This window comes from Oryctolagus cuniculus, chromosome 18 (assembly GCF_964237555.1).
Source record: "Oryctolagus cuniculus chromosome 18, mOryCun1.1, whole genome shotgun sequence".
Taxonomy (NCBI): domain Eukaryota; kingdom Metazoa; phylum Chordata; class Mammalia; order Lagomorpha; family Leporidae; genus Oryctolagus; species Oryctolagus cuniculus.
This window is the reverse complement of record NC_091449.1, coordinates 1,384,398-1,406,774: the sequence shown is the minus strand read 5'-3', so window position 1 is coordinate 1,406,774 and position 22,377 is coordinate 1,384,398. Positions and strand designations below refer to the sequence as shown.

The window sequence follows — 22,377 nt, the reverse complement described above, 5'->3', positions numbered from 1 at the left end:
CTGTGTCATTTTAGGGAGTCCATTTCATTTCTTCCTAAATTTCTGTATCAACACAATAATAGGTCCCCTGTCAACAGGTTAAGAACTAAACACCAGGAGTCTGGCTGTGTTCCTTGTGTTTGTTACTTTTGTTAATTCCCTCGCCACCATGAAATAAACGCTGCCATGCCCTCCACTCCAGGTAGCTATCTGAGGTAGGCAGCTCCACACCACTGCCCAGGGTCCCCAGTCAGACAGCAGCGATGGGGTCTGACTGCGGTTCTCTCAGGTCCGGGGTCTGCGGGAACCACAAGCACCACCACCGCGAATCCACAGCGCTGGGACGTGAGTCACTTCCAGCAACCGCTGCTGTGAAGTCCACCTCGGCCATTCCCGACCTCTGAGCGCTCGGGCAGAGAGGTGGAGCTGTGCTCACCCACCGTGCAGAGAGCATCCCTGGGAGTGCCGCCCACCTGGGGAGTGGAAGGACCCTGACCTCTTCCTCCTGAACCCTGGCCCACAGACTCTAAAGGAGAGTCCAAAATAAACCCCCAGCCTCGCTCCTCTGTGCCCTACAATTCCGTGTTGCTGAGATATGGATCCCTTAGGGACCAGGGAATTCAAGTGGGCGAGGACAGTGGCGAACAGCAAGCACTGCACTATCCGGTCATGTCTGACCTGGATGTGTCATCTGTGGCTGGTGAACATCCAACAGACAACCTAAGTGTTGCTCTCAGCAGGTGAAGACCTTGCCGCCCATGAGGCCTACTCGTGCCTCCTGGAACAAGAAATAATCCTTGCTTCTCCCGCAAGTTTCCCTCCAGCTGGGACACCCCGCCCTCTGCTTCCCTTCTCTCACCTCCTCCCTGAGCTCGCCTGCAGGAAGGAGGCCTGCTCACTGCAGGTGTCACTCACAGGCCGCCTCACACCCCTCTGAGTAGTGAAAAACAGACTCTGGGGTCAGTGTTGTGACCCAGAGGGGTAAGCCACCCCTTGGAATGCCCTTAACCTATGCTGTAGTTCTAAGTTCTGGCTATGCTACTTCCAATCCAGCATCCTCACGCAGTTGGGAAAGCAGCACACAATGCCCAAGCACTTGGCCCATCAGCCATATGAGGGGCCCCGATGGGTTTCCTGGCTCTGGCTTCAGTCTGGCCCAGCCTTGGCCATTGCATCTGGGGAGTGAACAAATGGATGGAAAATCTGTCTCTCCTGCTCTGTTGCTAAGCCTTTTAAATAAATCTGTTTCAACATACTGGGTTTTGACTTTCTGGTTTTTGAGAACCACGTGACCCTGACCAGGTAACTCACTGAGCTTCGAGTTCCTTTTCTGGACAGCAGGATAAAATAACCTATCAGGAGGGAGAGAGGAAATGCAATGCTTCATCGTCTCAAGGGTTCTGCAACAGCCAGCTACTACAGTGGGGTTCTTTTAAAAAAGTTTTACTTATATTTGAATGGCAGAGCAAGAGAGAGACAAAAAGAGAAAGAAAAAGAGGGAAAGTCTCTTCTATCTACTGGTTCACTCCCCAAATGCCCACAACAGCCAATACTGGGCCAGGTCAAAGCCAGGAGCTCCATCTGGGTATCTGATGTGGGTGGCAGGGACCCACATACTTGAGCCATTGCCTGCTCCCTCTCAGGGTGTGCAACAGCAGGAAGCAGAATTGAAAGAATCTGAACCCAGTTCTCCAATATGGTATGAAGGCATCCCAAGTGGCAGCTTAACCATTGCACCAAGCACTCTGCAAAACTCAATGCAGTCCACATGCCAACCACCTCCCTTCAAATAAGTGAACAGGATACCCAATGAATCCAAGAGTTCAAAAACAAGACAGAGTGAGGCTATCAGCGGGTTTGCGTGGGTAGTTCTCCTTAGGATAAGGTGAAACAGCTTCACTGACCAGGGGCACACTAAAGCCCATAATGAAATTGCAGAGAGCCACATACAAGAACTGACCAGGGGTATAATGAGAGTAACAAGGTGAGGTACCAGAGAGAAATCAAGTACCTGCTGTGTGCTTATGTCCAAAGGGGCACCACTTCCAGAACAAGGTCAGGACAAAGACCACGAAAGACAGACCATGACGCCCAAGCATGTAATATCACTGGAGGAAAACATCACTCATGCAGCAAGACTACGAACTGGGGGCTGGTGCTGTGGCACAGTGGGTAAGTTGCCACTTGCAGTGTGCTATGACGTAGTGGGCTAAGCCTCTGCCTGTGGTGCCAGCAGTTGGCTGTGGAAATGACACTGCTGTCTCCGTGGACAGGGCAGGCTCATAGGGCAGAGAGGGGATCCTCTGTACCCTGTGACTGGGAACTCTGTGACTGAACGATAGAGCATGAGGGTCGCTGGGCAATCCCTGTGGTGTCTGAAGCTCAGAGCCCCCTGCCTGCCTGCCTGCCTGCCTGGGGTGGGTCACTGCAGATGATTCCATGCTCACACAAGGACTGCACAGATGTTTTCTGCAGGTAAAGGCTGTACCCACTGTGGCACTGATCATCTTGGACGGGAGGAGGTAAGGATGTGATTATGCTAACAGGCATTATCACACCCTCTCCCCTGCTGACAATAGATACACCATGCCCAACTTGTGTCACCTTAGAGGAGGAGGAGGACACGAAGGAAAAAGAGGAGGAGGAGGAAGAGATGGAGGAAGAAAACACAGAGGAGGAGGAGGAGGAGGAAGAGAAGGAGGAGATGGAGGAGAACATGGAGGAGGAGGAAGGGGAAGATGGAGGAGGAGATGGAGAACATGGAGGAGGAGGAGGGAGAAGATGAAGGAGAAGTAGGGAGAGGAATAGGAGGAGGAGGAAGAGAAGGAAGAGATGGAGGAGAACATGGAGGAGGAGGAGGAGGAAGAGAAGGAGGAGAAGGAAGAGGAGATGGAGGAGAACATGGAGGAGGAGGAAGGGGAAGTGGAGGAGGGAGAAGATGGAGGAGGAGAAGTAGGGAGAGGAATAGGAGGAGGAGGAGGAGGAAGAGAGGGAGGAGATGGAGGAGAACATGGAAGAGGAGGAAGAGAAGGAGGAGGAGGAAGGAGAAGATGGAGATGGAGGAGAAGTAGGGAGAGGAATAGGAGGAGGAGGAAGAGAAGGAGGAGGAGCAAGAGGAGGAAGAGATGGAGGAGCAGGAAGAAGGCAAGGAGGGGGAGTAAGAGGAGGAGCAGCAGATAGAGGCAGAGGAGGAATAGGAGAGGGAGAAGAGCAGGAGGAGGGAGACATGGAGGAGGATCAAGGGAAGGAGGGGAAGGAGGAGGAGGAGATGAAGATGCTGCAGGAGGAGGAGAGGGAGGAGGACGATGAGAAGGAGAAGCAGGAAGAGATGGAGGAAGAAAATATGAAGAAGTAGGAGGAAGAGGAGAAGGAGCAGAAGGTGGACGAGGAGGAGGAGATGGAAGAGAAGGAGGGGTGGAGGAGGAGAAGGGAGGAGGAGGATGAGAAGGAGGAGGAGGAGGAAATGGAAGAGGAGGAGAAAGAGGAGGAGGAGGGGTAGGAGAGGGATGATGAGGAGGAACAGAAAAAGGTGAAGAGGAAGGTAGGAAAAGGAGATGGAGGAGGAGGAGATGCAGGATGAGGAGGAAGAAGAGGGGCAAGAGGAGGAAGAGGAGGCAGAGGAGGAGATGGAGGATGAGGAAATAGATGAGATGGATGAGGAGATGGAGGAGGAGGAATAGTTGGAGATCAAGGTGATGAAGGAGGTAGAGGAGGAAAAGCAGAACAAGAAAGAGAAGGAGAAGGACAAAGAAGAATAGATGGAGGAGCTGGAGGAGGAGTAAGGACGTGTGAAGAGGAGGAAGAGTAAGGAGGTGTGAGAAGGACAAAGAGGAATAGATGGAGGAGCTGGAGGAGGAGGAGGAGGTGTGAGGAGAGGGAGGAGGAAGAGGAGGAGCTGGAGAATAAGTGGGATTTATCCCTGGTATGCAGGGATGGTTCAACATATGAAAACCTGTTAAGTGTGATACATTACATTAACAAATTGAAGAATAAAAACCATGTTATCCCAATAGATGCAGAATGCATCTGATAAAATACAACCCCCTTTCATGATGAGAACTTTAAGAAAATTGGGTATAGAAGGAACATTCCTCAACACAATCAATGCAATATTCGACAAACCCACAGCCAGCATCCTATTGAATGAGTAAATGTTGGAAGCATTTGCAATATTATCCGGAACCAAAGATGCCCATTTTCACTCTATTCAATATAGTCCTGTAAGTTTTATTTAGAGTCATTATACAAAAAAAAAAAAAAAGAAAGAAAATCAAAGGGACACTGAGAGACTACTGAACTATTAGGAGAGTTTGGTTAAATTGCAGGATACTTAATTAACACACAAAAATCAATAGCTTTTGTATATACAGACAATGTCATGGCTGAGAAAGAATTTCTGGGATCAATCCCATTCACAATAGCTACAAAAAAAAATTAAGTACTTTGGAATAAATTTAACTGAGAAAGTATGTATAAGATCTCCATGATGAAAATTACAAAACATTAAAGAATGCAACAGAATAAGACACAAAAAAGGGAAAAACCTCCCATGTTCAGGAATTGGAATAATATAATCAAAATGTCCATACTACCCAAAGCAATTTACAGATTTAATGCAATCCTAATCAAAACAGCAATGACATTCCTCTCAGATCTAGAAAAAAAAGATGCTAAAATTGCTAAAATTCATATGGAAACATAAGAGATGCTGGACAACTAAGGCAATCCTAGAAAACAAAAACATATCTTGAGGCATCAAAACACCAGATTTCAAGATATACTATAATGCAGTTACAATCAAAACAGCCTGGTATTGGCACAGAAATAGGTATGTAGACCAACAGGATCCCCCAAAATGAATCCACACATCTACAACCAACTAATCTTTGACAAAGGAGGTAATATCAATCCCCAGAGCAGAGACAGTCTGTTTAACAAATGATGCTGGTGACATTGGACCTCCACTTGAAGTATGAAACAAGACCTTCACCTTACACAAAAATCCACTCAAAATGGATCAAGGATCTAAATCTATGACCTGAAGATGGTGGAGGAGAACTTTGGGGAGACTCTACAAGATGTTATGTTCTTAGACTTGTATCTACAAATAATTTCAAATCTTAAAAAATTAGTTAAAATAAAAAAAAATTTTAAGTAATAACAAAACCATATAATTATCTCAATAGATTCAGAGAAAGCATTTGATAAAATACAACATCCTTTCATGATAAAAAGCTTAACCAACTGGGTATAGAAGGAAGATACCTCAACACAATCAAGACAACATATGACAAAGCCACTGTCAGCATCATATTGAATGGAAGCATTTCTACTAAGGTCCAGAACCCGACAAGGATACCCACCTTCACCACTGCTATTCAGTATGGTTCTGGAAGTTTTAGCCAGAGCCATTAGGCAAGAAAAAGAAATCAAAGGGGTATAAATTGGAAGGAGGCTATCAAATTACCCATGTTTGCAGATGAAGTGGGGGTGCAGGGACTAAGGACCTGGGCCATCCTCCACTGCCCTTCCGGGCCACAGCAGAGAGCTGGACTGGAAGAGAAGCAACCGGGACTAGAACTGTCGCCCAAATGGGATGTCAGCACCACAGGCAGAGGATTAGCCAAATGAGCCACGCCGCTGGCCAGTAAATACATACTAAATATCATTTTACAATACTTAAGAGAAAATGGAAAGCTGGAAAATTCTAAAAATTGACTAGAACACCATGATTCAGAAACACTCTGTCCATCTCAGGGAGAAAATATTTATATTCTAATTCTAATGATATATTAAAGATCACCACTTGCTCTAGCCATTCAGCTCCTGGACACATCCATCTGAGTTTTAATATAATATTGATGACCTTATTTTTAAAAATGAAAGTTGATGGTAATGTATTTTTAGCAAGAAATTGTAGAAAATATGTGTCCATAATTAGAAGATTTGAATAACCAATGAAAATTCCAGAATAGAAAACATGTGACCAGGGGCTAGCACTGTGGTGTATAAGGTTAAGCCGCCACCTGCAGTGCCAGCATCCTATACGGCCATCAATTCGAGTCCTGGCTGCCCCTCTTCCAGTCCAGCTCTCTGCTATGGCCTGGGAAAGCAGAAGATGGCCCAAGTGCTTGGGCCTCTGCACCTGTGTAGAAGACCTGGAAGAAGCTCCTGGCTCCTGGCTTTGGATCAGCTCAGGTCATTGTAGCCATCTGGGTAGTAAACCAGAGGATGGAACACCTCTCTCTCTGCCTCTACCTTTCTCTGTCTTTAGCTCTACCTCTCAAGTAAATAAAAGATCTTGAAGTTCAAGTGGCAAACAGATGAAGTAACCACTTTAAAAAAAAATTATTTATTTATTTGATAGAATTACACACAAAGAGAAGGAGAGGCAGAGAGAGAGAGAGGGGGGTCTTCCATCTGCTAGTTCACTCCCCAACTGGTGGCAATGGCTTTAGCTGCACTCAAAGCCAGGAGCCAGGGGCTTCCTCCCGGTCTTCCCACGCAGGTGCAGGGGCCCAAAGACTTGGGGCCATTTTCTACTGCTTTCCCAGGCTATAGCAGAGAGCTGGATTGGAAGTGGACCAGTGGGGACTTAAATTGGTGCCCATATGGGATGTTGGCACTGGAGGCCAGGGCGTTAACCCGCGACGCCACAGCACTGGCCCCAAAGTAACCATTTCTAAAGATGGTATTCCATACCCCAAATTCTGTTCCACAGATTAAACACTAACAGTATGGAGCTCTTAATCTCATTTGTTCACTGCAAATAGCATGATTAAAACTGCATTATGAACATGAAAGTGTTTTAGTTAAACCAGATATTGTGGAAAACACACTGAACTAAAATTTAAATAAGATAGAGTAAGTTAAAATTAAAAACTACCCATGCTCTCATGTGTCTTTCATGGACAGTAAGCTCACTCCTGGTCTAGGAAGGCCACATGCCTCAGCCAGCCTGTGTCACACTCCCCACTGTGAGTGGCCATGCAGATGAAGGACAGCGATCTCACAGCACCAAGTTTGTAGATCCTGGCCCTGAAAACTTAAGAAGAGACTGTATACAAATGCCAATGAGAACCTCCTTTCTCCTGTTTTGGACCAACCAGTGCGCGGGTCCTCATCTCTGGAAAGAACGTTTGATGAAAGCCAGGATGTTTATAGTGGGTTTTCTCTAACTCTCCAGCATGTACAGGCTAGGGTACAAGCACAGCAGTAACTACAATAAACACAGCCTTCCAGACCCAGGATGAAGGAAAGTGAGGTCTCCCAAGAGTCAACTCTGTTTTCCAAAGAACAGAAAAGTACGCCACTATCAGGCAAAGACAACAGAGCTCTTAACTCATCAAGAACTGCATTTCAGTAAGTATCAAACTGCCACATAGATGTCACATGCCTACCATGTGACGCACATGAAACCCATCACATGGCCACATGTACATGCAAAGGATGTAAGTGGTCTTTAAAAGGCTGAGGAAAGCTCAAAGTGAGGAAGTAATTTTCTACTTTTCAGTTTTTTAACCTAACAAAGATTACCTCATGCACCTTGAAACTAATTCAAAGATGATTCCATGGGAGGAATTTCAAATTACCACACCCAATGCCAGCACCAAGAGAGTAAGCTCATGTTATTTCTCTCTGAAATCCACAAAAATCTCCATATATACATCCTAACTCATTAAAATGCTGGGTCCTGGGGGCCAGCACTGTGGTGTAGTGGGCTAAGCTTCCGCCTACGACTCTGGCATCCCATATGCGCACCAGTTCAAATCCTGGCTGCTCCTCTTCTGAGCTAGCTCTCTGCTATGGCCTAGGAAGGCAGTGGAAAATGGCCCAAGTGCTCGGGCCCCGGTAACCATGGGGGAAACCCAGAAGAAGCTCCCAGCTTTGGATCAGCTCATCTCTGGCTGTTGCAGCCATGTGGGGAGTGAATTAACAGATGAAAGATCTTGCGCTGTAACTCTGCCTCTCAAATAAAAAAAATCTTTAAAAATAAAATCCTGCATACTTTATTTTGTAGCAAAACTTTACCTAAAAGTACATAATATCAGATGGAATTCCCCTCATCTGTTCTCCTGGATTTATCATGAATTTACTTGAGCTATAATTCTATCCATGCAGAACTGAAGGGGTACTTGGAAATATCTCTACACAGAAAAAATAAACTGAACTCACCTGAGGAGATCACCCAGTACAAGGCAATCACGCTATTAGAGAAAATAAAACAAAGAAGCAGAATGGAATCAGGAAAAAATGCTGCCCATTTAACACCACACAAATAAGGAGTTTGTTTATAAAAACCAAAGCTTTGAACAGGCTTAAGTGCAGTACATTTTTATGTGGCCTTCCATAGAAGTGACAGTTGCAATATCCTAATTTCCTGTATGTTCAATTACCTCATGACACAAGCTTTCATATTTCTCCTGAAGAATTATCCTCAGTAACAATGCTTACGACAAAGAAGCTTTCCAATATACAAGGAGCAGCTGCACTGTGTAATTCCCCTGACACAGGACAGCACAAGCATTTACAAAAAAACAAGCGTCAACCCCTTTCATCCCTCAAACAATCCCCTACCAAAATAGATCAAAAAAAAAAAAAAAAACCCACTATACTAGACTTGGCAAAGAAATATGAAAGAATTTTAAGGACACATTTTTCTTGTATAGCTTGTTTCCACCCTCTTTTCCTTTAAAAAAAAAAAAATAACACTGAGATGGCTAATAGAGCAAATCTCAAAGTGAGTCAACTTCTAGTATGACCTTTTCCACGGTAAGTAACTGATAGCCTACCACAGTTTTCTTAAAGCAATGACAATCACCAAACACTCAGATAGCAACACTTTCCTTTTGACTAACGCCCATCCTTAGTAGTTATGCCCAGGGTCTCTTTCCCCAGCACGATCTCTCTAACGGTGACAGAGGGAGAACCACTGGTGAACCACAAAACACCTTTCCTGACTTCCACAAGTGAGGACCAAGCTGCAGCTGCTGGTTCTATCTCACTGTATCTATCTCGCTTGGAGGATTTCTCTCCAAGGTGACTGCATGGGTGTTTAGCTTAAAAACAAAAACCAAGAAACAAATTTCCCAACACCTTTTGCACTCAATGCATTTTCTCCCACTCTGACAGATGTGGGGCAGTGTGTGAAGGCCTTTCTAGATTCTCTGCACTGCCAGGTTTCTCAGTATGGACCCGCTGGTGCTGCAGGAGGTGGGACCTGCGTTTGAAGGCCTTCCCACACTCGATGCACTTGTACGGCATCTCTCCGGTATGGATGACAGAGTGCTGAATGAGGTATGTGCTTCGGTGAAAGGCTTTCCCACACTGGGTGCATTCATAGGGCTTCTCCCCCGTGTGAATCCGCTGGTGCTGCATGAGTTCTGAGCTGCATCGGAAGGCTTTTCCACATTCCACACAGTCATAGGGCTTCTCTCCAGTGTGGATGATATAGTGCTGAATTAGGTGTGCTCTATTGCTAAACGCTTTCTCACATTCTTGGCACTCAAAGGGTTTTTCTCCAGAGTGGGTCCTATTATGGCGAATAAAAGTCGAGCGGTGCGTGAAGGCCTTTCGACACTGAGTGCACTCATAAGGCTTCTCCCCAGTGTGCACTGGATGGTGCTGTACAAGGTACGACCTGCGTTTGAAGGCCTTCCCACACTCAACACACTTGTACGGTTTCTCTCCTGTGTGAATGAGGTAATGGCGAATGAGGGTTGAGCTCTGGCTAAAGGCTTTCCCACACGCATTGCACTCATAGGGCTTCATCCCAGTGTGAACTCGCTGATGTCGAACAAGATACCACTTCCTGTTAAAACCCTTGCCGCACTGCTTGCATTTGTAGGGGTTCACCTCTGCATGAACCAAGATGTCTCTCCTTGGTTTCCGAGAGTCACGTTCATGGAAAACACCTGGAAAGACTGGCTCCTGTAGTACTCTGGAGTGCAGATTACCAGCTGTCTTCAAAGCACCATCTTCAAGGCTCATTTCCTCAGGACCAGTCTCCTGACTAGAGCCTGTCCCGGGCTTTTTCTGCATTTCCAGAAGCCCTTCCTGATCCCTAGGTTGCCCCAACTTGGAGTCCCTTGAAGATCCCTGAGTCAGGCTTCCCCGGAGCAAGCCTCCCTCAGATGTGACAGACAGAAAAGTGGTTGGCTTTCGGGTCTGATGTTGTGGCTCTCCTGAGGGGAATCCAATAGACAAAGGAGGGACTTTCAATGAGGTAATACAGAAGACAGACAAACACTTCAGCAAGAAAAGTGAGGATGAAAACAGTACCTCTGGTAACTACTGTGATTCTACATGTCTACAACCCTGGTTTGCAATCACTTTATATTCCTCGTCCCCACGCATCATTAAAAGGACAATCTGGAGGTCTGGAGAGACCTTCTCAGTCCAGAATGCGGGATGGATACAATCATAGCACTGTCTAGAAGGCATCTGCTCCAAAAACCGATGCCTTTTGGTGCTACGAGAGTACAGGAAACTGGCCCCTAATGAGACCGGGAAGAAAGAGACCGTGGAGACCTTACTACAGGGAATTGTAGAGGTCACCTCAAGGTCAAAAAGAAAATAAAAGAGAAATTTATCCTGGAATGGAATGTGGTCATTACCTGCTTGTCTATCGGTGTTTCTACTGTAGCTTTTGTATGCTTGCTGACAGAGTGATGATGTTAATCCTTGCCAGACAGTGTACAGCTCAGAATGTGCGTGGTAGATATATTAGGAGTATTAGAAAAAGTAGCAGGCTGGTGCTGTGGCATAGTAGGCTAAGCCTCTGCCTGCAGTGCTGGCATCCCATATGGGCGCCAGTTCGTGTCCTAATTGCTCCTCTAGCGATCTGGCTCTCTGCTTATGGCCTGGGAAAGCAGTGGAAGATGGCCCACGTGCTTGGGCCCCTGCACCCACATGGGAGACCTCAAGAAACTCCTGGCTTTGGATTGACTTAGCTCCAGCCATTGCAGCGATTTGGGGAATGAACCAGCGGACAGAAGACCTTTCTGTCTCTCCTCTATCTGTAACCCTACCTCCCAAATAAATAAAATCTTATTTTTTAGATATATTTATTAGAAATGCAGAGTTACAGAGGCAGAGGCAGAGAGAGAGAGAGGTCTTCTATCCACTGTTTCACTCCCCAGATGGCCTCAACAGCTGAAGCTGGGCTGATCTGAAAGCAGGAGCCTGGAGCTTCTTCCAGGTCTCCCACGTGGGTGCAGGGGCCCAAGGATTTGGGCCATCTTCCACTGCTTTCCCAGGCCATAGCAGAGAGCTGGATCAGAAGTGGAGCAGCTGGGACTTGAACCAGTGCCCACATGGGATGCTGGTGCCACAGGCAGATGCTTAACCTACTATGCCACACCGCTGGTCCCAATAAATGAAGTGTTTACAAAAAAATACTAAACTCCCTGTGCTACCCTCCCCAACGGCTTGTCTCCAAATTTCACCCAGGCCGGTAGTCACCACTACCCTCAGGGACACACGTAACCTACAGGCCTTCATCTATGCATCTGTACATGCACATACATGCGGGCTTCAATACACTAGTAGAAAATGGAATTAAAAGCTAAGACTTAATAAAAGAAAAACTAGTGAACTATTATCAGTAACTATGTAAGCAAGTGCTGGATTGTGTCAATTCCTATAGCCGCCATGTAACATTAGAATAACCAATGAAATCTATGTGTGTAACCATGTGTGGGGGACAAAGAAAGCTACCAAGATACATAAGGAAATGCCCCCGTATTTGGGGCTCAGTCCTTCTGGGTAGGAATCCAGCTGGCTTGATGCTGGCATAATAAAAGACGGCTTCCTGGCCTTGGTATCTCTATCTCGCTACACAATGTCCTATAGTTGGGTCCTAATGGAGAAAACAGTAGTTGCTAGACAAGGGAAATGACTAATGGGATGTAACTGAGGGAGCGAGCCTGGGAAATGCTTACAACTTAAACATTGAGAGGGGCACCAGATGCCTAGTGAATTAAACATGAAGGTGTGACTGAATTTAGAAGAGAATGAAGATAACACCAAAAGGATCAAGGGGTACACAGGAACAAGTAATCCCTAAGATCAAATACGGGAGGATTTCCACGGTTCCCGCAGACGGAAGCACGGAGGTCACAAGTAATGGCACTAAAGACAGAACGACTGTTACAATCTCACTCCTATCAACTGCGTTTGGGATGATTCCTTTCTAAGTCTCACTGTCCTCCCCTGAGAGACTAGGAGACTCAGTGTCTTGGTCTATGGTGAACGTAAAACGAGGAATGCCTGAAAGTACTGGGCACAGCTCTTGATCCAGTCTAAGTGTCCATTAAACTGTGGGCCATCACTAGTATTCTTGTTGTTCCACCGGGCAGTTAGGCCGACATCAGCTAGACATCAGGGGCAGGGGTCTGGTGCAGTGGTGAAGCTGTCACTTAGGATGCCTGCATCCCATGTCAGAGTGCCTGGCGTCAGTCCTGGCTCTTCCTTCCTGCTAATGCATACCTTAGGAGGCAGATGAAGGCTCAAGTACACGGTCCCTGCCACATACGGGAGACCTGGATGGAGTCCCAGGTTGCCGACTTCAGCATGGCCCAGCACTAGCTGTTGCCGGCATCTGGGGGAGTGATGGAAGATGTCTTTCAGATAAATGAAAGGTCTTCTTTAAGAGGGTTGCTTAGGCCTGGCCAAGAAGCCTGAGGGTCACAGCAGGAAAGAGGCCATGACTCACTGGCAATCTGACTCATCAAGTGAATGGCTCCAGCTACACCCACAGATGTGGCACACACAAGGCCAAAAGCAACCAAGGTGTTTTTCAGAGCAAGAGGGGCAGGACGATGTAGTGCTTCTGAGTGCTGAGAGACAAACAGGAGAACAGGTGGAAAAGAATGAGCTACACAGCACAGTGTGGACAGTAACATCAAGGAAAGGAAAGTCTCTTCTCTGCGTCCACAAGGATGGACAGATTACTACTAGTAACTAGGATTAACACTAGCACATGGAAAATACTAGCAGCCAACTTCTCTCGAGAGCATGGGCCAGGCACTGAACTAAGCAGTGCCAGACATAATCTAGTTACATGCATCAAATCGATGACTCCAAAAGTATTACTCCGATTTGAGTACTCTTCTCCTTTGGCACACAAACGTCCAAGTCCTGAGCACCCAAGGGTGCCCAAAAGCCCAATTCCTGTCAAGAACACGTGAGTGTGAGCATGTGCACACTGCATGTGACCTCTGCCCTTCCTCTCCTGTTCCCCTCCTGCCAGCTGCGTGCACCACAGCAAACTTGAAGGTGCCCATGTCTCTGTATATCTGTGTTGCTCAGAGCTCATCTGCTGACACTGTACTTTCATCCGAGAAAACCACCAGGAGTTCCCCAAAGCAGTTCAGAGGCAGTGGACCCTTCACGGTTTGAAGGCTGCCAGGACTCCACCTAACCAGCTCGTGGCTGCCTACCTGCACAGGTGCTATGTGAAAGGCCTCTCTTCAGGGTCCATGGTTCCTGCCCATGCTCCAACAGATGGACCAATTCTGGTTTGGGAACCCAATGCCCTGTTAATGGTGAAATAGGACAGAGGTGAGAGAAGGAAACCTCCCCAACCAGCCAGGACTTCATGACTGCAAAGAACCAGGAATGAAGTTCCCCCCAAGTAAGCAAAATGTTTATGAACACTTGAAAACCAAGGGCATTGTTATGGATTGAACTGTGACCGCCCCCCCCAAAATTCATGCTGAAGCCCACACCGTCCTTATGATTCTATCTGGGGACAGGCTCTTTAGGAAGTAAGGTTCAGCAAGGCTATAGGGCAGGGCCCTAATAGAAAATGACTACAACCTCCCAAGGTGGTGGTGGTTGTTTGGCACAGGAGTGAAGACACCACTTAGGACGTCTGCACCCCTGTCAAAGGGCCTGTGTTCACAGCTTTCTGCCAATGTGCACCCTGGGAGGCAGCAGGTGAAAGCTCAAGAAGTCGGTTCCCCATCACCCGTGTAAGAGACCTGGATCGGGTTCCTGGCTTCTGACTTCAGAATGGTTACTGTGAGCTTTTGGGAAGTGGAAGGAAGATATGCGTCTAAATCTCTTTGTCTGCCTTTTTTATTTTAAAGAATTATTCATTTGGGCTGGCACCATGGCTCACTTGGTTAATCCTCCACCTGCGTCACCAGCATCCCATATGGGCGCCGGGTTCTAGTCCCAGTTGCTCCTCTTCCAGTCCAGCTCTCTGCTGTGGCCTGGGAGTGCAGTGGAGGATGGCCCAAGTCCTTGGGCCCTGCACCCGCATGGGAGACCAGGAGGAAGCACCCAGCTCCTGGCTTTGGCTCGGTGCAGCGCCGGCCATGGCGGTCATTTGGGGGTGAACCAACGGAAGGAAGACCTTTCTCTCTCTGTATAACTCTGTCAAATAAAAAAGAATTATTCATTTGAAGACAGAGTTACAGAGAGAGGTAGAGCCAGACAAAGAGGTCTTCCATTTTATTGGTTTACTCCCCAAACGACTACAACGGCCAGAGCTGAGCTGATCTGAAGCCAGGAGCTTCTTCCAGGTCTCCCACGCGGGTGCAGGGGCCTAAGGACTTGGGCCATCTTCCACTGCTTTCCCAGGCCATAGCAGAGAGCTGGATAGGAAGAGGAGCAGTCGGGACTCAAACTGATGCCATATGGGATGCCGGTGCTACAGCTCAGGGCGTTAACCCACTGCACCACAGCACCAGCCCCTTGCCTGCTTTAAAAAAAATAATAAAGAAAAATTCAAGAGGCCAGCGCTGTGGTGTAGCGGGTAAAACCACTGCCTGCAGTGCCGACATCCCATATGGTTGCCAGTTCGAGTCCTGGCTGCTCCACTTCTGATCCAGCTCTCTTCTATGGCCTGGGAAAGCAGTAGAAGATGACCCGAGTCCTTGGGCTCCTGCACCTGCATGGGAGATCTGGAGGAGGCTCCTGGCTCCTGGCTTCAGATCAGCGCAGCTCCAACTTTTGCGGCCAATTGGGGAGTGAACTAGCGGGTGGAAGACCTCTCTTCCTCTCTCTGTAACTCTATCGAATAAATAAATCTTAAAAAAAAAAATTCAAAACACTGCACCTTAAAAAAAAGGGTGGGGGGGTGGGGAGGGTAGACCAGCACTATGGCACAGCAGATTAAAGCCCTGGCCTGAAGCGCAGCATCCTATATGGGTGCCAGTTCTAGTCCCAGGTGCTCCTCTTCCGATCCAGCTCTCTGCTATGGCCTGGGAAAGCAAAAGATGGCCCAAATCCTTGGGCCCCTGCACCCGCGTGGGAGACCCGGAAGAAGCTCCTGGCTCTTGGCTTCGGATCGGCACAGCTCCAGCCATTACAGCCATCTAGGGAGTAAACCAGCAGATGGAAGACCTCTCTATCTCTACCTCTCTCTGTAACTCTTTCAAATAAATAAAAATAAAAAATCTTTAACAGTAACAACAAAAGAGACCTCTGTTTCGTCATGATGTGATAGCTCACTCAGAAGGCAGCTGTCTGTACACCAAGAACTGAATGGGCTGGATCTGGACTCCCCCAACTCCTGAACAAGGAGAAAACAGCCTCCTGTTGTTTAAGCCCCCTGCTCTATGCTATTTTGTTACGGTAGCTGAAGAAGTGGATTCCTCTTTGGGTATAACTGCCACCATGGGTATTGCTGTTTGTCTATACAGCACCCATTGCCCTTGGCCTCCACCTATGGAACCAACAGTGTTCAGGAAGATAGTCTTCTCACATTTTCATAAACACCACAGGATACCACAGAGCTAAGACCTTTCCTCTGTCAGGTGTTTTCTTATTAACGTAAGTCACTGATTCTCAAACCACTTGGGAATGGCTGATGTCAACCTCAGACCAATAAAACGAATTTCTTGGGGTGAGGCCTGGGAATCAGTACTTCTGCAATCTCCTCCTAGAAGAAAGGTGACCCTAAGCTGGATCCTCACTGTGAACAGAAGACCTTTATTCCAATGTGCACAGACAGGGTTGAAGAAGGGGCCTACAGTCGACGTGCGGCATTCTGTAAGGTGCTGGCGAGACAAACACCTGGACCAGGCAGTGACCTTGACATCCTGCTGACATCACTGGGCTGTGCCAGGCAGGCTGTGGGGTTTCTCATTGGGTGCGATAATATTCTCCAGGTGAAGCCAGGTTGGCCTAGTCTTCTGCCAAGTGCATTTCACCAGGTGTCAGAGTGAAAAGTGGGAGATTCTGCACAGCAACCCCATGACTGAGGCACAAGGAGCCACGGCCCAGGGTCTATTCAGGCACAGGTCAGTAACGTTCACCACTGTGTCCTACACGCTGGGCTCTGAGCTAAGGGACGAGGCTGTGGAAAAGGGGAGTCAAGCAGTCCTTTAGCTCTGCCAGAAGCTGAGCTCCCTGTCACTTTGGGCGCTCACATGCTGGTTCCTCCACCTGGAACTCCTTCCCCTCCTTCATCAGGCTAACACCTACTCAGCTTAAGTGTCTGCTCTGTCACTTCCTCACGTGCCTTCTGTAAAGTACCTGTGACAGGTTATGTCTCTGGTTATTTATTGCTAAATTCTCATTTCTTTCTACAACCCAACTCAGCTGCCACTGACAAATTGATGTTCATCTTCCCAACCAAACTTATAGTGACAGGTCTGCATAGAGCACACACAATGCACCACCTTAAGTATTTTATTCTAAAACCTTGCTTTGCTGGCTGGAGTTACCCCAGGAAACAAAATGGGTAATTACCTAGTGAGACCAGGAGCTCACACGTCTCCAGCATCACCTCCCGGAACAGGGTCCTCTGGGATGGGTCTAGCTGTCTCCACTCCTCCCGGGTGAAGGTCACAGCCACATCCCTGAAGGTCACCAACACCTGAAGAGTCAAACAGAGTGGTGCTGTTGGATAGGACACAGTCTGTCATTTGGTCACTGGAAATGGGGCAGAGAGTCTGAATTATCAAGTCCCCCTAAAGGCCAAGCTCTGAGCTCAAGGTGGAAGGAGATCTGACCACTGAACCTAACATAACTGTGACTGAGAAAGACCTTCCATGGGAAGCCATGTGACACGGTCGGGACAACAATCCCATGAGACCTGTAGGAAGTAGACAGTAAACGCTCTGAGACATCAGTGAAATGGAGGAAAACAACTCTGATAATGATCCCAATCATAGTAACAGCACCAGCTAAGACTCTGGGACCTCACCGTGCCTGTGCAGGCTGAGGGCGTCACACATGGTAGTAAGGTAAGTAACGGACCCCAGCTCTGCACTTGCCAGCTTTGTGACTGTGATGAGCATATCACTTTATTTTATTATTGTTTCTATTTAAGAAGCACAGAGAGTGAGACAGAGAGCTCTCATCTGCTTCACTTTCCAAATGCCAGCAACAGCTGAGATGCCAGGGCTGGGAGCTGGGAACTCAGCCCAGGTCTCCCACTGGGTGGCAGGAATCCAATGACTTGAGCTATCACCACTACCTTCCCTGGTTTGCATCAATAGGAAGCTGGAATCAGGAGCTGAAGCTGCAGATCAAACCAGGTATTTTCACTAGGGTCAGGGGAGTCCTAGTCAATGATTTAACTTCTAAGCCAAAAGCCTGCCTCAGTCATTTCATTTCTTACAGCCTTGGTTTCCAAGTCAATACATTAATCATTCCCACTTTACCAGGGGTACATTGAGAAAATGTTCACAAGACTCCATTGAAGCACCTAGAATATGTAATACTTGATGTGTTTTTCAACTTTTATCTATTCTCAGCTCCCAAAGATTACCACCTCCACATCATAGCCTTCAGGCAGCCTGGGAAGTTGCCCTGAGTCTCTCATTGAAGATGCAGAAGCAGAATTTTTTTAAGATTTTATTTTATGGATCTGGGACTGTGGCAGAGCAGGTAAAGCCGCTGCCTGCAGTGCCAGCATCAGATATGGGCTCTGGTTCGAGTCCCAGCTGCTCTACTTTCAATCCAGCTCCCTGCTAATGTGCCCAGGAAAGCAGTGGAGGATGGCCCAAGTGCTTGGACCCCTGTACCTGCATAGGAGACCAGGAAGAAACTCCTGGCTGCTGGCTTTAGATCGGCCCAGCTCCAGATGTTGCAGCAATTGGGGAGTGAACCAGCAGATGGAAGACCTCTCTCTCTCTGCCTCTACCTCTCTGTAACTCCGCCTTTCAAATAAATAAGTTTTTTTTTTTTAAGACTTATTTATGGGGCCAGCCCTGTGGCATAGCGAGTGAAGCCACCACCTGCAGTGTTAGCATCCCATATGGGTGCAGGTTCAGTTCCAGCTGCTCCATTTCCAATCCAGCTCTCTGCTATGACCTAGGAAAGCAGTAGAAGATGGCCCAAGTCCTTGGGCCCCTGCACCCATGTGGGCGAGCTGGAAGAAGCTCCAGGCTCCTGGCTTTGGACTGGCGCAGCACCGGCCGTTGTGGTCAGTTGGGGAGTGAACCAGCAAATAGAAGACTTCTTTCTCTCTGCCTCTCCTCTCTCTGTGTAACTCTGACTTTCAAATAAAATAAATAAATCTTTAAAAAAAAAAAAAAGACATTTATTTGAAAGGTGGAGTTGGGGCCAGCACTGTGGCACAACGGGTTAAAGCCCTGGCATCCCATATGGGCGCCGGTTCTAGTCCTGGTTGCTCCTCCTCCAGTCCAGCTCTCTGCTGTGGCCTGGGAAAGCAGTGGAGGATGGCCCAAGTCCTTGGGCCCCTGTACCTGCATTACCTGCATGGGAGACCCAGAAGAAGTTCCTGGCTCCTGGCTTTGGATCAGCACAGCTCCAGCTGTTGTGGCTGGCCATCTGGGGAGTGAACCAGTGGATGGAAGACCTCTCTCTCTCTCTCTGTAACTCTTTCAAATAAATAAAATAAATATTAAAAAAAAAAAAAAAAAGAAAGAGTTACAGGGAGGGAGAGCCAGAGTCAGAGAGAGAGAGAGAAATCTCCATCCGCTGATTCACTTCCCAAATTGCCACAAAGGCTGGGGCTGGGCCAGGCTGAAGCCAGGAACCGCTGCTGCTTTTTTTTTTTTTTAATATTTATTTAATTATTTTAAAGGCAGAATTACAGAGAGGCATAGGCAGAGATGAGAGGTCTTCCATCTGATGGTTCACTCACAAAATGGCCACAATGGCCAGCGCTGCGCCGGACCAAAGCCAGGAGCCAGGAGCTTCTTCCAGGTCTCCCACGTGTGTACAGGGGCCCAAGGACCTAGGCCATCTTCTACTGCTTTCCCAGGCCATAGCAGAGAGCTGGACTGGAAGTGGAGCAGCCAAGTCTCAAACCAGTGCCCATATGGGATGCTGGCGCTGCAGACCAGGGCTTTAACCCACTGTGCCACAGCGGCAGCCCCAATCCTCAGTTTTTAAGGTGAGAAATTAAGAATACTTTGGGGGACAGGCATTAGAATACAGCAGATCTTCTATCCACTGGTTCACTCCCCACGGTCTCCCATATGGATGGCAGGGACAAATATTTGAACCATCATGCACCAAGACCTCCCAGGACATGTATTAGAAGCAAGCTGGATCAGGGCATTAACCCACTGTGCCACAGTGCTGGCCCCTAAGGAGCTTCTTTTTTTAAAGCTCATCCCAAAGGTGACAGTTTTGTCCAGTAGATTAATCAGGCCTTTTTTTTTAAGATTCATTTATTTGAAAGTCAAAGTTGGGGGGAGGGGCAAAAGAGAAAGAGATCTTTCACTGGCTTGCTGGTTCACTCCCCAGATGGCCACAATGGCCAAGGCTGGATTAGGCTTAAGCCAGGAGCCAGGACTTCCGCCATGTCTCCCACGTGGGTGCAGGGGCCCAAACACCTGGGCCATGCTCTGTTCCTTTCCCCAGCACATTAGCAGGGAGCTGGATTGGAAGTGGAGCAGCCAGGACTCAAACCAGTGTCCATATGGGATGCCTTCATTGCAAGTGGCGGCTTAACCCACTATGCCACAGTGCTAACCCAAAATAAATAAATCTTTAAGATAAGAAAGATTTTACTTATTTACTTGAGATGTAGAGATACAGAGAGAGGAAGAGACAAAGAGACAGATGTCTTTCATCTGTTGGTTCACTGTCCAAATGGACTCAACAGCCAGAGCTGGGCTGATTTGAAGCCAGGAGCTTCTTCTGAGTCTCCCGTGCAGGTGCAAGGGCCCAAGTACTTGGGTTGTCTTCCACTGCCTTCCCAGGCCATAGCAGAGAGCTGTATCCGAACAGGAGCAGCTGGGACTCGAACCAGCACCCATATGGGATGCTGGCACCAAAGGCAGATGATAAGCTCACTATACCACAGCACCGGCACCCAAAAGCAGAATTTAAACAATTGGTGAACACCTTACAAAGATGCCAGAGGATGACAGGCGGGGCCAATGGGCACTTTACCTGGCTCTTCTACTTCTAGCTAAAGACTGTTTCCTAAGAGGTGACATTTATGTTCAAGAGGGATACGCAGGGGCAGCCCTGTAGATGCCTGGGTGGCGCCCCAGACCAACGGAAGTGCTAGGGCAAAGGCCACGAAAGCTTGGCAAGTTCAGGACGCCTTGGTTGGATGCAAGTGGAAAACGGAAGAGGCAGAGCAGACGTGGTTGAGGAGCAGGTTAGGTAACGTCTGGTGGGCCAAGGAGAGGAAGGGAACTGGATTCATTCTAACCGCGATGGGACCCCTGGAAGGAGAACTACTTATTCATCAACAGTTTATTTGTTAATGTATTTATTTATGAGAGAGAGAGAGAAACTCCCCACATGTTCCAACAGCCAGGACTGCGCCAGGCCAAAAACAGAAGCCATGAACTTAATCTAGGTCTCCCACGCGGGTGGCGCAAACCCACTCATTGGAGCCATGACCACTGCCTCCCAGGATCTGCATTAGCAGAAAACTGGAGTCAGGAGTCAGACCTGGGAGCTCCAAAACGGGACACAGGCATTTTCATCACCGTCTTAACTGCCGGCTGCATGCCCACCTGGATTAGCCGTTTACTGAGTCTAACAAATGTAATCAAGGCGGGCTGGTGGTACTAGGGCAGAAAAGATAATCCAAACGGGGCGGGGGGGAATCAAGACATTGTCCAGGGACCCAAAGATTCAGAATACAAGAAAACAGAGCAAGGAGACCAGAGAGGTTAAGGTCACCGTTGGATGAGGCAATGGTGGAGCAAGCTTGAAGTAAAGGAGAGAGGGCGCCAAGGGGATATTAATAAATGAGGTGCGTGCAGACGGAGACCACGGCTATGATGAGGGCAACAGGTGGCCGCTCAAGTCACCCAGCGCTTACTTCCCAAGAACTCATCACAATGCTCACTTTCACCTGTTACTGAATGGCCTAAACAGGAACACAGATCCACTCACTCTGAAAAATAAGCCCCTTCGCCTGCCCTGCCACCTGTCCGCCCTATCACAGAAGCATCTCCAGAAACACGAACCTCTGCCTCTCACCCGACCCTCGCTTTGTACAAACCAGAGGCCAGGGAGGCCCAGGGGTGAGCCTTCACGTCCACACGCCCAGGTGCAGCGCCGCGGGTCACGCTGGGCCCCCGCTAAGGAACTGTCCGTGTCCCCACTCTCTGCCAGAGAAAACCGAGTCCGAGGGCAGCAAGGGGACTTGCTCAAGCCCCGAGAAGGCACAGCCAGACCCACTGAATTCCCGGGCTGCGGCTCGCCCCACGCCCGCGTTCACGGAAGCCACGCGTCCCTCTTCCACCCCGCGCCACGCGACCCGCGCCTGCATTCCAGCCCGCGGCCGGGAGCGACGCCGCCCCACGGCTCCGAGCACCAACCGCAGGGAGATGACAGTGAGCAGGGGCAAGGCCGCCGCCACCCGTGACGAGCACGCCAGCGTCCGCGCGGCAAAGTCCACTCACCTGTGCGAGGCTCCTCCGCGCCGCCATCGGGCTCCGTGCAGGACCCTCCCCCACGCCCTACAAAGTCGCGACGTTGGACCCCATCCTCCTTAACGCCCACCCCCCGCCCCGCTCCGCTCTGCAGTTGTGGAAACACTGGCCACCCCACAAACACCCAAACCCACGACACCGGAAGTTATAACCCAGCTGGCGCGCCTCTGGTCACGCCTTTTCCGGTGACGTTTTTGCCCGAAGACGTCTCTGTCCTACTGCCTTCTGGGTAGTGTAGTTTTCCACCTGCATCCGGCTAGGCGCCGGAAGCTCTTCTCATTCTTAGGCTAATGCCTTGTGGTTCCCAGGGGTGCAAAACGAAAGCGAATGGAAAGGCTTTAACCAAGGGGGAGGGGTCTTGGGTCTTCTTTTCTTCTTCCGTTTTTTTCTTGAATAGATCACAACAGAACACGAAAGCTGTGTCTCTTTGGTCGGTCCAAAAACCTGACATAAAACCTTAAATTTAAGAGCTAGTGCATGGCATCAAGTCCCACAGTTTGGAACAGTTTTGAAAGAGGCAGAACTGGGGAAGAGCAAATAGCTTACTGCAGCCGGCTAGAAAACT

The 22,377-nt window shown here is 48.4% G+C and overlaps 1 protein-coding gene across 1 annotated transcript; it reads right to left on the bottom strand.

Annotated features, from left to right (window-relative positions):
• Positions 1 to 3,127: 3,127 nt before the first annotated feature.
• Positions 3,128 to 22,069, bottom strand: ZNF550 (zinc finger protein 550). The gene is made up of 4 exons (XM_070063463.1): positions 21,783 to 22,069; positions 16,684 to 16,810; positions 13,422 to 13,517; positions 3,128 to 10,163 (listed from the first exon to the last, which is right to left on the bottom strand). The coding sequence occupies exons 1-4, from the start codon at positions 21,807 to 21,809 to the stop codon at positions 9,085 to 9,087; spliced, it is 1,329 nt and encodes a 442-aa protein (XP_069919564.1). The 5' UTR covers positions 21,810 to 22,069; the 3' UTR covers positions 3,128 to 9,084.
• Positions 22,070 to 22,377: the final 308 nt, after the last annotated feature.